Raw genomic sequence first — 15,262 nt, 5'->3', positions numbered from 1 at the left:
AAAGCCATATAAATAACCATAACAACCAAAACAAAGATACGTCGGTATTACCGTATTTATTGCATCAGCATACCGAATACTTACTTGAAAGTTGGATAATCTTTTTCAGGTACACTCTCAAGCGAGAATCGAAACCCGAACATTAGGAGAGGAGTTTGAAAGAAGATCACAACTATTACATTAACTTGTACAAGATACTCTCTTAGTCCTTATACAAGAACAATACCTTTTCCATTTTCTCACGTGGCCCTTGCACCGAACCCCAGTAGAAGAAACACAATAACTAAGCTTGATTCCTTAAGGAAACAAAACATATGGCTACAACAAGAACTCTGATGGATTTGTGTCTTATTCTTTGCGGTTTTGAAGGTGATTTGTGGAAGCTCCATGGATTGAAGGTGGAACAAGGATCTCACGTAGAGAGCTGGATTCCTTGAAGGTGTATGCTAGGTATGAAGAGTGAGTGGTGAGGCCATCTTACTTGGAAGGTGACGGGTTAGGAAGATTAAGAGCTTAATTGTTAGGATCCAATAATTATAAAGAGAAGAAAAGAAAGGTTTTTATTGAATAGAAAGAAAAGAACAAGAAATAGGAGAACACTCTCTCCTCCAAGGGTTTCCCCTTCACAAAGATATATCCAACACACCCTCCTCACGTTGAAACTATCAACTCGTGCGTGAGACTATATATTTATATTTATGGATGGTCTGATAGCAGCTCGATAGCGGGTGACACGATAGGCATAGGAAACTCTCGCTAGGATAGATTCGAAATGATTTTGATACCATGTTAAGAAATGCTAGCCTTGGTTTGCACAAAATTTCTGAAAAATTCTCCCGAAATAGTTTTTCCTGAAATTCCACGTAAGAATCTCCACTGAATTTGGGACAAAACGCGACAAATTTCAGGTCAAACGGATGAGTATTCGCCCACGAAAAAAATCAAACAATTTCACACACAAACGAACCTTCCTTTCAGTCCTGGCAGTGATGAATAAAAAATTTGTTGCCAATCTTGTGGGACGAATCTGGGGCTCAAATCTCAGCCAAAACTCAGTAGACACAGTAAAGAACGTCTGGTAAAAATTTCAGACCAAAATACCCAAGGAGTAAGGTGTAGTCAGTCCCAAACCGAGGGTGAACAAAACTGGTTTTCCGAAAACAAAACGTCATGTCTTTTCTCCCCGTATCTTCTTTTTGTGATTTTTTTATGGACGTGCCTCCTTACCTGGGTGCAAACAACATATGAAAGTACTTGTGTGAATTTTTTCAGCGCAGTATGGACCCAGAATAAAATTTCAGAAAGTAGGGCGAAATTTCAAATGTTTCGGTAAAGGATAGCCTTGGTTTGCACAAAATTTCTGAAAAATTCTCCCAAAATAGTTTTTTCCTGAAATTCCACGTAAGAATCTCCACTGAATTTGGGACAAAACGCGATAAATTTCAGGTCAAACGGATGAGTATTCGCCCACGAAAAAAATCAAACAGTTTTGCACACAAACGAACCTTCCTTTCAGTTCTGGCAGTGATGAATAAAAAATTTATTACCAATCTTGTGGAACGAATCTGGGGCTCAAATCTAAGCCAAAACTCAGTAGACACAGTGAAGAACGTCTGGTAAAAATTTTAGACCAAAATACCCAAGGAGTAAGCCGTAGTAAGTCCCAGATCGAGGGTGAACAAAACTGGTTTTCCGAAAACAAAACGTCCTGGCTTTTCTTCCCCGTATTTTCTTTTTGTGATTTTTTTATGGACGTGCCTCCTTACCTGGGGGCAAACAACATATGAAAGTACTTGTGTGAATTTTTTCAGTGCAGTACAGACCCAGAATAAAATTTCAGAAAATAGGGCAAAATTTCACAAGTTTCAGTAGAGGATAGCCTTGGTTTGCACAAAATTTCTGAAAAATTCTCCCAAAATAGTTTTTCCCCGAAATTCCACGTAAGAATCTCCACTGAATTTGGGAAAAAACGGGACAAATTTCAGGTGAAACAGATGAGTATTCGCCCACGAAAATAAATGAAACAGTTTCACACACAAACGAACCTTCCCTTCAGTCCTGGCAGTGATAAATAAAAAATTTCTTGCAAATCTTGTGAACGAATCTGAGGCTCAAATCTCAGCCAAAACTCATTAGACACAGTGAAGAACGTCTGGTAAAAATTTTAGACCAAAATACCCAAGGAGTAAGGCGTAGTAAGTCCCAGACCGAGGGTGAACAAAACTGGTTTTCAGAAAACAAAACGTCCTGGCTTTTCTCCCCCGTATCTTCTTTTTGTGATTTTTTTATGGACGTGCCTCCTTACCTGGGTGCAAAAGAAATATGAAAGTACTTGTGTGAATTTTTTCAGCGCAGTACGGACCCAGAATAAAATTTCACAAAGTAGGGCGAAATTTCACAAGTTTCGGTAGAGGATAGCTTTGGTTTGCACAAAATTTCTGAAAAATTCTCCCAAAATAGTTTTTTCCCGAAATTCCACGTAAGAATCTCCACTTAATTTGGGACAAAACGCGACAAATTTCAGGTCAAACGGATGAGTATTCACCCACGAAAAAAATCAAACAGTTTCACACCCAAACGAACCTTCCTTTCAGTCCTGGCAGTGATGAATAAAAAATTTGTTGCCAATCTTGTGGGACGAATCTGGGGCTCAAATCTCAGCCAAAACTCAGTAGACACAGTGAAGAACGTCTGGTAAAAATTTCAGACCAAAATACCCAAGGAGTAAGGTGTAGTCAGTCCCAAACCGAGGGTGAACAAAACCGGTTTTCCGAAAACAAAACTGGTTTTCCGAAAACAAAACGTCCTAGCTTTTCTCCCCTGTATCTTCTTTTTGTGATTTTTTTATCGACGTGCCTCCTTACCTGGGTGCAAACAACATATGAAAGTACTTCTGTGAATTTTTTCAGCGTAGTACGGACCCATAACAAAATTTCTTAAAGTAGGGCGAAATTTCACAAGTTTCGGTAGAGGATAACCTTGGTTTGCACAAAATTTCTGAAAAATTCTCCCGAAATAGTTTTTTCCTTAAATTCCATGTAAGAATCTCCACTGAATTTGGGACAAAACGCGACAAATTTCAGGTCAAACGGATGAGTATTCGACCACGAAAAAAATCAAACTGTTTCACAGACAAACGAACCTTACTTTCAGTCCTGGCAGTGATGAATAAATTTTTTTTGTCAATCTTGTGGGACGAATCTGGGGCTTACCTGGGTGCAAACAATATATGAAAGAACTTGTGTGAATTTATTCAATGCAATACGAACCAAGAATAAAATTGCAGAAAATTAGACGAAATTTTACAAGTTTTGATAGAGGAGTTAAAATGGTTGAACAGATTGTCAAAACTCTAGAAAAACCATTATATGTTCTATTTTGAATAAATATACAAAATGTTTATAATTTTGAATAAATATACAAAATGTTTATCATATTTATAAATTTATAAAAGGCTTTACTTATTATAAAAAAAATAAAGTTTAAAGGTTTTGTTAGATTCTTGAGGTGGTGTGTTTAGAGCTTTTAATGTGTTTGTATCTATTTCTTTGTATAAGGGTCAACCACTCTGAAATAATTTTATGTATATAATTTCAGATAAAAAAAATTAATATATATATATATATATATATATATATATTGCCAAGAAAAAGAGTTGCATGTCTAATTGTTACTGGACCCCATGCAATTATGACATAGCAAGCATTAATTTGCGAGAAATTGATCTATAAACTCATTAAAAAGGTACTTTTTCTATGGATGATCAAGTTGCAATAATTCCAACAATCTTTTTGAAATCCAAAATGCAAGCAATTTTCAAGAGTATAATCCATGACAACATCTAATCTATATGAAAATGAACTCCATTACAACAACAAAGACAGTTCATCACAATTATTGAAATTTCAGTGACAAATTCAAAGGCATTTTAAGTGATTTGCATTGAAACTTCGCACTTTTTGCCAAATAAATAAATTTTAGAACATTAGAAAAGGTTATCTATCTTATTTTCTAAATTTTAATTAAAGCTTAATTAGAAAATAATTTATTTATATTTTTGAAGGTAATAGAAAGGAAAATTAAAACTCCAATGCAATAAGACATAGAAAAATAAAACTTGGAGTGTCTTGGACATTTTTCTTTATATTTTAACTAGTTTGGCACACATATAAAAAGGACAATTAGGGTAGAAACATATCTCTGTTATCATCTATGGAGTTCTATATTCATTCTTATTTTCTTTTTATTGTTTTATGTTATCATGTGTATGGCTAAATTTTTGTTAGGGTTAGGTTGAATTTATGTGAAGTCTATAAATTTATGATCTGTAATCTTGATGAAATTTTATTGTCTTCTCTTCATTTTAAAATTTGTATTATCTGTACTTAATGTTTTTAAACTTGATCACCCTTTAGGATATTTGTTCTTTATTTGGTGAGTAAGAATTTACTTTAAAGATATGAATTCAAACCTAGTAATATTATTTAAGCTAATTAATATTGAATTAAAACAACTTATATATGTATATATATATTATAGAAATTCTCTAACAAATAGAATGAAACAGAATGCTATTATTTTCTAATTTGATTCACTGATAAAACATAATCCTAATATCTTCTAAAAGTTTGATTAGCATATTATGTTATATTGCATTGTTGTATGCTAAAAAGAATTACTTTATTGTTTTCTTTCAATTACTGTTTAATTTCTTGAAACAATTTAAAGTTACTTCCATTACATTACTTATTATATTCAGAGGTATAAGTTCTAAGACTTTTTCTTTTAAGATTTTTCACTAAGATATTATCATGACAAAAAATGACTTTGGATCGTAAATAAGATAAATTTTTAATAATGAGAATAAAAAAAATTGTCTTAAAATCAAATGAAACATTAAGAAATGTGAGTTTTTGCAAGACCATTAGAATTAAATTTGCAAAAAATATTTTAACACAAAAGTGAGAAGAATACACGGATATCATTGTATGATTTTTTCAATAAAAATGAACTAAAGTCAACTTTTTTTTGTTCATATTATAACCAATGTTTTTGTAAATTGTCAAAAAAAATTCAATCCTTAAAAATATATTAGGATATTTATAATTTTGGAAATGATTTCTTATTATATTTGTCACCATTATAATTATAGTAAACACGTTGTAGTCTCTTAAATTATCATTTCTCATCATTCTCAGAAAAGAAAAAACTTTGTTTTCAAACTTGACAACTTGCATTGCATCTATTGTTTTGTTTGGAGAACAATAATTGATGTGATGGTTACATATTCTTAAACTATTTTTATTTTATTTTATATTTTTAATTCTTATTTTTAATTTTAATTTTAAAATAATTTTGAAGTAAATGAGTAAAATACAGCTTTGAACACAGATAATTTATTTTATCTTAACCCCCTTTAAATTAAAAAAAAAATCCAAATATAGTTTTGATTGTTTTTTCTCATAACAATGAAATGGCTTGAAACTATTGATAACATATAAAAACAAATGTTGACAAAATGAGTGTGATATATAACACTAGTGTGTGTTTATTTTTAAACTTAAAAGTTCATTTTCTTTATAATGCACGTATATTTTAAAATTTATGTAAAAAATATCAATAGAAATCAAAACATAGAAGAAAAATATTATCATCATCATTGAACAATAATATAAAAAGATAACACACTCTTGAAATTAATAATAGAATTCTCAAAACAACTGTAAAAAATATTGTTCAGAACAATTTGAAGAATACAATACATTAATATATATATATATATATGCTCAGATTTGATTTTCAAAAGCAAGAAAAATATTCTTGAATGTATAATAAAACAGAAATTTTTAATGAATGAAATATATTTTGTGCATTTATTTAAAAATTATAGAAAAAGGTAAAAGTCCCACACATGAATGTCAGAAACCCACCACCACTTAAAAGTTCACACATCAAAATAAAAAAAAGAAGAGTATTAGTTTCTCCTTTCTAACACTTATTTTAATTGAAACATGAATTATTAGGTTTATCACGTGGTGTGTGGATCCACCCAATAATTAAAATATATTTTGATAATGTCTTTATAGGTTGTAAATGTTAAGTAAGACAGAAGCTAGCTTAAGAAATAATGAATTCACTTAAAGAAAGAATACAAAATTCCATCCATAATTCTTGTACCTTAGAACACAATGAAATGAAAAAAAAAAAAAAAGAGAAAAACACATGGGTAGTTCATGTTATGTGATCTACTAGGGTATAGAATGATTTTATCACCACATTAAATGTATCTATATTTTATTTTAGTGTCCCTTTACATCAAACTCTTTTTTAAAAATTATATTATGTAAAAATCAATGTAAATAGATGAAAAGGTAATAACAAACATACATTTTACATCAAATTGTGTGATGTAAAATTTACATCCATTATAAACATCTTGATGTAGAATTATTTTTAATAAATTAGATTGATGCACGTGAAATTTAGATAACAAGATTTTTAAAAAAAATAAATAAATAAATATGGTTCATTTTGGATGATTTAATCCTAATAGGGATAATAATGATAAACAATTACCCATATTTTGTTTATCTGTCAAATATAACTTAAAAATTACATTCATTATTATAATTAATGTATTTAATGATTATTTATGTAGATTAAGATGACAAGAGGTGTAAAAATTGATTTTTTTTTTAAGATGATGTGTATTTTGGCATAAATCAAAATATGTGAAAAAAAAATACAATAAACACCATTTAAAAAATGTAGGTATATTATAAAATAAAACATTTCTAACTTAAGTTTCAATAAAATTATCTAATATTTTCACTTAAATTTTTTAATATTAAACTACTGATAAATAAAATTAAACTAAACTTAACTACTATTTACACTACAAGAAAATCATGAAATAAAAACCAATTTTTAGGGACCAAAATAATTAATTGCAATAATAGCTAAATTAAACACCATCTTATAAACTAAAAAAAAATATTTCTAAATTAGTTTCTATTATTTCTAAATTAGTTTCTATTATTTCTAAATAGTTTCTAAAAAAAATGTTTCAAAAAAATTAATAAATATGAATATTTTGAAAATGTTTCAACCTTTTTACAATACAAATTTTAGAGATTAATCTAAGTGACCAAAAGTCATAATCAACCTATGACCATCTTTTAATTATTCCAATCAACATCCAAAAATCTGCTAAAAATCCAAAACAAAACAACATATATATTTAGTTCTTCCTTTCACAAAAGCTTGGACATTAGAACAGCCCTTCAAAGTGTAGTTGGATAGAAAGGAACACTCTTTATATTACCTCAAAAATGTTTCACTTGAAATGAGCTTAAAGCAATTTATTATTATTATAATTATAGAATGATTTTAATAAATATTTTTGGCACACCTAAAAGTGAGCACACAAAATTAAGATTGAAAAAATATGATTTGAGGAGGGTAAATGAAGTGGGGTAGGAAAATGCAAAGGGAATCAAACACTTTTAGGAAATAAAGAAAGAGATACATACAAAAATGTTTGTCCAGCCATTAACACTCATAAAGGGTTCTTAGTGCGACCTAGACTTAGCTATTAAGATTGCAATAATTATAAGAAATGTTGTGCCTTTGGTTGGAAAAAACATTAAGACAACCTTCTCCATGCAGACAAAGCATTGCATGCTAAGATACCATGTGAGAATTATGCATAAAATATTAGTTAAAAATTTACATGTGGGGTTTGCTCAAGACAAAACAACATCCTTTTATTTTACCTTTTTGTGTTGATTGCCTCAAAGGAATAGGTTACACTTTCCTCACTCATAGCTTCCTCCTCAACTAATGTAATGCCTATTTTGGTTTTGCCCATAATTTATTATTCAATATTCCTTTTTTGGCTCCCAACAAATGGAAAAATCATGAGAAATTATTATGGTTGGATCAATTTTTACAACATGCATACCTTTTTTCTCATATTTTGAAATTTTTTATAATGAAAAAAACAAATTGAATAGTATAGTTATACCAATACACCTAATGTTTTCATTAGGACAATTTATATAGATATTCTTCTTTAATCCATCAAAGGTATTTTTTTGAAAATTAAATTTTAAAACGGATAATATCACAAATATTATGATTAATTTTAATGATATTATTTTAACAAATTTGAGATAGGAGGAATAGTTATAACCTCTAATTTTATTAAAGCTTTTTTACAGTTAGGGTTTAAGTTTGATATTGTTTTTAGTGACTTTCTTGTATATGTGAAATTCATAATATAATAGGAATTGAGAAGACACATGACTTTTTAACTTAGATAAAGAGGATATACAATTTATAGCTGGTAAATTGATATATAATGAAAAGAATAAATAGATGATTAATGTTTTTTAATTTATCTTTATATTGGTACAACAAACTAAGAATTGAAACATGCATCATCATTAATAATGAAACCAGTAATAGAATTTAGTAGAGGGGTTTGCTGTGTGCCACTTCATCAACATTTGTAACTCAAAACACGAAATTCTGATTATATATATATATATATATATATATATATATATATATATATATTGGCATGATAAACGATGGAGTCTTTTTGACAGTTCAAATCTGTGTAAAAGGCCAAAGTTGTTTAACCAAATAGTAAGTGATCACTTTGAAACTCGAAAAGAGTTTTTGTTCTATTGGCTTGGATGCATCTGTTCCAATCTCTGAACATTGACATCAAATGTTTGGACCAGTTTCGAAGCCACTTTAGATTATTTTTTTTCTCTCTTCTTATTCCCCTTATAAATACATACATACACACAGATTCTCTACACTGTACATAGGAAGGTACAAATGCTACAAAAATACAATATTCACACACACTAAACTGCACTTATTTAATCCAATATGGATATTTATCTCATACACAAGTCCTTTTTTATTGTTATAAAAAACAGAAAACTTAAGCTTGTTTTTAGACATACTTATGTAAAAAAAAAAACATTATTCATAACCATGATTAGTCATATTGACAGAGTAATGCAGTGCTGAATACATTTATGTTTTAGATGTTTCTTCATATCATCATCACTAGTCATACTCTCTCACTCACTCACTCCCTCACCCCAAATCCTCAACTTTCCCTTTAATCCCTTTCCAATTGGGCAGATTTTCAAAAAGCAAAGGAATCCAACCTCTCTCTCTCTCTCTCTCTCCCTGCCATTCCAACACCAAATCATCATTTCACCCACACACCCATTTCTCTGCTCAAGGCCAAAAAACACTAACCTCAAACCAAACCAAACCAAAACTGATTTCAATAACATCATCACCTCAAACTCACAAAACCCCGATGTTCTTATATTATTGGAACTCCAATGACACCCCCCGATTAACTCTCTCACATTCAACAGTGTGAGAGAGGGCACAACCTCAACCATCCCATGGAGATTCAACAAACGCTGAAGCTCACTATCCACAAGAAATGGCCATCATCGCCCAAGAAAACACCAAAAGATTCAGAACCAATAACCACCCCTGCAACTCCAAAGCTGAAATGGAAGAAAATCTTCTTTCACACCAAAACCAAACCCAAAATCCAAACCCCCCCAGAAGAGTTCCTCTGCCCCGTTTCCCGTTCCCTCATGTCCGACCCCGTCATCGTCTCCTCCGGCCACTCCTTCGAACGCTCCTCCGTCGAAGCCTGTAAAAATCTTAACTTTGCACCCCAACTCCCCGACGGCACCACCCCCGATTTCTCCACCCTCATCCCCAATCTCGCCCTTAAATCCGCCATCCTCAAGTGGTGCCACACCACCCACACACCCCCTCCTCTCCCCCATAACAACCTCGTACAGCAAACCTCAATCTCCCCAGACACCCCCAACACGAACCTCGTACAAACCTCGATCTCCCCGGACGTTGTTCCCACAGAAGATAAACTCTCCGACAGAGATCCGATCCTGGATTCCCTGGACGAAAACCCACCCTCGAGCAACCTCCGCCGCCACGCGGAAACCGAGGTGCCCATAAGACCGACACATCTCTACACGAGCTCCGAGGAATCCCTAGCCACAACCTCAGCTTCGACGCCGCCGTTTCAGCTCGCCACGCGCCCCAGTTGCTGCTACTACTCTTCCCCTTCCTCCTCAGAAATTGAACCCGCCGCAACCCCAGAAGAAGAAGAAATCATGGAGAAGCTCAAAAGCCCACAGCAGAACATAATCGAGGAAGCGCTTCTCTCTCTGAGAAAACTCACCCGAATGAGAGAAGAAACCCGGGTCCAACTCTGCATTCCGCGGATACTCTCTGCGTTACGCTCCCTCGTTTTGTCGAAACATGTGAACGTTCAGGTGAACGCTTTGGCTTCAGTGGTGAACCTTTCTCTGGAGAAGAGTAACAAGGTGAAGATCGTGCGGTCGGGGATGGTGCCACCGTTGATCGAGGTTCTGAAATTTGGATCCCCTGAGGCGCAGGAACACTGTGCAGGCGCGTTGTTCAGTTTATCTCTCGAAGACGATAACAAAACCGCCATTGGTGTTTTGGGTGGTTTGGGTCCGTTGCTTCAGATGCTCCGAGTCGAGAGCGAGCGGACTCGCCATGACTCGGCCTTGGCGCTTTACCATTTGTCTTTGGTTCAGAGTAACCGGTCCAAGATGGTTAAACTCGGTTCGGTTCCGGTTCTTTTAAGTATGGTTAAGTTGGGTCACATGACGGGTCGGGTTTTGTTGATTTTGGGAAACTTGGGTTCCGGGTCGGACGGTCGGGCCGCGATGTTGGATGCTGGTGTTGTGGAGTATTTGATCGGGTTACTGAGTGGTCCCGACTCGGCCACCGGGTCGGTTCGAGAGAGTTGTGTGGCGGTGATGTACGCGTTGAGTCACGGCGGCTTGAGGTTTAAGGCGGTTGCGAAGGCGGCGGGGCTGGTGGAGGTGTTGCAGAAGGTGGAGAAACTGGGGAGTGAGAGGTGTAGGTATAAGGTGAGGAAAATTTTGGAGATGATGAGGGCCAAAGAGGTGGAGGAGGAGGATGTGGATTGGGAGGAGTTGCTTGACTCAGGGCTGGGTTGCCGGACTCGGGGTCGACCCGGTGGCGGGTTGGACGAGTCGAGTGCTAACTCGGCCGAGTTTTGAGTACAGTTGAATCTTTTATTTTTTATTTCCTGTAATTATTGGTCTTTTTTTAAGACTAGGTTGTTTTGGATTATTGTTTTTTAAAAAATCCATGGTTTTATGATTTTTGAAGATGGATGGGAGAATTGGTAAATGGGAGATTTTTTTAGCTTAATTTATATGCATTATCAATGTAATATTTCAGCTTAATTGTATTTTTATATGAAACTTGCTAAATTTTACAAATATTGTTCTCTTCTTTAAAGAATTTGATTCCCGACTAATTATATTCATTCTTTTAATTTAATATTTAATAAAAATTGTGTCTTGGTATTTTACTAGTCTCTATCAATTATAACCTTATCAATATATTTTATTTTATCATTTTATTCTTTGCATTTTTATTAGATTTTTAAATTCATTTAATTATTTGTAATAAAAATGTATCTATAATAAAATGATTACATTTTTTTATTTGTAATTATTTTTATAAACTATTTGTTTATAAATTTTTCATTTTAATTTTAGTTATCGCAATAAAAAGATGGACAGACGTGTATATATTTATGTGTTTTTCATCTTTTATATATATAAAAAATACATATGAGCATATAACAGCATGTATAAAGAATTATATATATATATATGTGTGTTAAAAATTTAACTACATTTATAATTTTATTATATATTAATTGATAAATTATTATAGATTTATAATATGTATAATAATATTATATAAAAATATTTAAAAAATATGGATACAAATAAATAATAATACATGACTTGCTTGGTTTTTTCGTTACCAAGCTCACTAGGGCATGGATAGAATAACTCAATAACTCGCTCATCCTCTCCCTTCTCATCACATGATGACCGAGCTCGATGACCTATGTACCTAATAACAAAGTTGGAAATGTCAAAAAGTTTAGATGACTCTATACAACCGAATCTTCATTGTTATCAATGACAATCATAAGTAAAACGGTTTAATCAATGAGCCTTAAATTATTAACGACGTATTTATAGAATAATGAATTGTATTTATATGGCTAATCCAAGATACCCATAACAATCCACTCAGAAGATACTACCGGATCAATCTATTAATACTCACTCTTCAGGATATCACCTAATCAATCTATAAATACTCACTCTTCAGAAAGTACAATTTATCTGATCTCATATTAAAAACTTATCTCCTACTGACTTAACATGGACGAAGAGTCTGGTGGACATTCTCCTTTCATTGTTATTGTTCCTTGAGGAACATCCTATCCTTGCCGAGTTGTACTCTCCAAACTCATTTCCGGTAGGACCATGCTAGTATAAAATAATCAAAGTTAAGTTAAGATATAAATTAATATGATTAAAATAAAATAAAAACACTAAGGAGCAAAATTAAAACTTTTTACACATTTATTCATCGAAAAATATCATTTCATTGTGTTCTCGAACGGGGTTGGGGCCTAGAGAACTATTGAGACTGCTCGTGGTATTTAATATGTGCTATTTATATTATTTTAGTGGGTATTTCTTACTGGGTCATAGTAGAGGGTTTGGGTCATGTTTAGAAATACATTACCTAGCTCATAACCATTGATTAACTTGATTAACTCTGCTTGAGCGTAATTGGGTTCATGGTGTCGATCGGTCCATTGATGGGGACCGAGACATGGTATCGATTGTACGGTTCTCACGGGTATACATAATACATTTTTTATTCATTAATATGATATGATGATAAGATGAATTCTTTATGAAAAAAAATGTAATGATAAATAAAATATAAATTAAAGCATATTTTGTTTTTGAGGTTTTTGATATGTTTGGAGTGATGAAATATTGAAGGGTTGTTGTAAGAGTTGATTATTAGGTTTATTGGAGGAGGGTGTTGTTGATTGAATAAAGGAAGGGAAAAAGAGTAATAAAGTTTATGATTTTTGAACCAGAAAGGGTATATGCTTAAGGTGTCACTTTATTCCTTCTTCTTCACACTTTCTGTTCCCTTTTTCTTTTCTTTTGCACTCAAAAGTTTTGGTATCTCAATATATTTCAATTTCAACATCACTTTTGGAGGCTACGCGTAGGACTTTTCCTTTGCTTCCTTCATCTTCATTTCTCGACTCAACATTTTATCTTATTCATCTAAACATATAATATTCCAAATCATACGATTAAACTAAATTAATCAGATTATATAGTTTAATCAGATTAATGTTTGTGTTACTATTGATAACATATATAATGTAGTAAGATTGTAACTTAATCTATTTTATCACCTAATTCAATGAAAACCAACTTTAAAGATTACTTTTCAGATTTCTTTTTAGACGTTCAAATGAAGAATTATGATTTAATTACCTAAATAGAAGAGCAAGTTAAATAATCAATATAAGATAAAAGATAAACAGTTTATACCCATTTATAGATAAGAAAATAGAATACATTTAATTTCAAAATAATGGTAAATAGTAATATATATAAGAAGAGATAAAAGAAGTTGAAAAATATTTCAATGTTTTAAACCCTAAATCTTAAACCCTTAATTAGATTCAGTTAATTGAAAAGTTAATGGATAACAAGTTTTGAAAAACATACTTTTTAAAAAAATTCAGACATGTTTTAGAGTTTTTAAAATATTCTTTTAAAAAAGTTATACAACTATTATAATAAAAAATAAATAAAAATTGTAGCTACAAATTAAATATATTAAAACTAAAATAAATTAAAAATAGTAAATAATTAAATTGTCAAACAATAAATATTTTTTGTAATATACTAGTTTAGGTTAAGTTTTAAATTCAATGTCGATAATGTGCCACTTTGTAAGAGTTTGAGTCACTTTAGGTTAAGACTACAAAGAAAATTCACACTACAATAAAATCATGAAATAGAAACCAATTTTTAAAGACCAAAATAATTAGTTGCAATAGTAACTAAATTAGAAACGATTTTAAAAACTAAAAAAAAATTGGTTTCTAAATTAGTTTCTATTATTGTTAAATAGTTTCTAAATTGGTATCTAATTAGCAACCAAGGTTTTAACTACCAATTGTTTAGTTTCTAAATTTGGTAGCAAAAATCTTGGTTACTAATTAGATACCAATTTAAAAACTATTTAACAATAATAGAAACTAATTTAGAAACCAAAATTGGTTTTAGTTTCTAAAATAGTCTCTAATTTAATTACTATTGCAACTAATTATTTTGATCTCTAAAAATTGGTTTCTATTTCATGATTTTCTTGTAGTGTCAATTCAATATGTATTTGGATTGGATTAGCTCACGAGATTATCGGATTCAATAAATATTCTTGAATACATATTTAATAATAATTTTTTTAAAAATTGATAGTGAAAATAAAATATAAAATAACTAAATAAAAATAATAATAATTAAGTGATATGCATTTTTTTTTCTTTCATTGACAAAAGTTAACCACTTACTCATGCTGCCACTAGTAAGATTTTTGGGGTGATTCCTGTCCCACAAATCATGTTCATTCCTTGTATTGCCTTTGCTTGCTACTTTTTTTTTGGGTCAAGACCATGCTACTCTTGTCCCACAAATCCATTTTTGTTTTCTTTCAGTTCCCATAGGTTTTGCACAAGCATAATTGGTATGAAAAAGTAGTTGTGTGTTGCTTTAACACTATTCTTTATAGATAACTGCTTACAAAACAATGATGAATATTTCCCACAAATTCTTATAACTGAATCAAATGAAAGGCAACTACTAACTATGAAAATTAAGGTTTGGACAACCAAACTTAAAAGGTAGCTTTTTCTTTCAATAGTTAGTGTTAACTTAGGATAATGAGTTGGACCTAATTTTTTTTTTTCTAAAGGTCTCATCATACAAATCTTGTTTACCTGCATCTTTTTATTTTTGTCAAGGATAAGTCTCGATGATAAATACATGATGAGAATATTTGTAAAAGGTCGTTCGACATTCAAGTCAGTGTTTGATATTCGGTGGTTGTGGATGACAAATACTATTAAAGATGTATCTTAACTTGAATACGTTGGACATACGGGGTGTTTGACCTGATTAACACGAATACACTATTAAATTTTCATATTAGTTTAACATATATTAATTAAATGTGTTAAATTTGTTGATTAGATAAAAAAAACACTTTTAAAAGACCAAGA

General features: G+C 31.5%; 1 protein-coding gene across 1 annotated transcript; it reads left to right on the top strand.

The window, feature by feature from the left end:
* Positions 1 to 8,926: 8,926 nt before the first annotated feature.
* Positions 8,927 to 11,354, top strand: LOC137817755 (U-box domain-containing protein 40). Its single transcript, XM_068620993.2, has one exon. The coding sequence runs from the start codon at positions 9,441 to 9,443 to the stop codon at positions 11,127 to 11,129; it is 1,689 nt and encodes a 562-aa protein (XP_068477094.2). The 5' UTR covers positions 8,927 to 9,440; the 3' UTR covers positions 11,130 to 11,354.
* The last annotated feature ends 3,908 nt before the right edge of the window (positions 11,355 to 15,262 follow it).

This window comes from Phaseolus vulgaris, chromosome 4 (genome assembly GCF_051622355.1).
Source record: "Phaseolus vulgaris cultivar YP4 chromosome 4, ASM5162235v1, whole genome shotgun sequence".
Taxonomy (NCBI): domain Eukaryota; kingdom Viridiplantae; phylum Streptophyta; class Magnoliopsida; order Fabales; family Fabaceae; genus Phaseolus; species Phaseolus vulgaris.
This window is presented reverse-complemented; position numbering and strand designations above follow the sequence as displayed.

Bases quoted from the DNA above. Each gene is read 5' to 3' on its own strand.
- LOC137817755 (XM_068620993.2), top strand. From the start codon at position 9,441: ATGGAGATTCAACAAACGCTGAAGCTCACTATCCACAAGAAATGGCCA.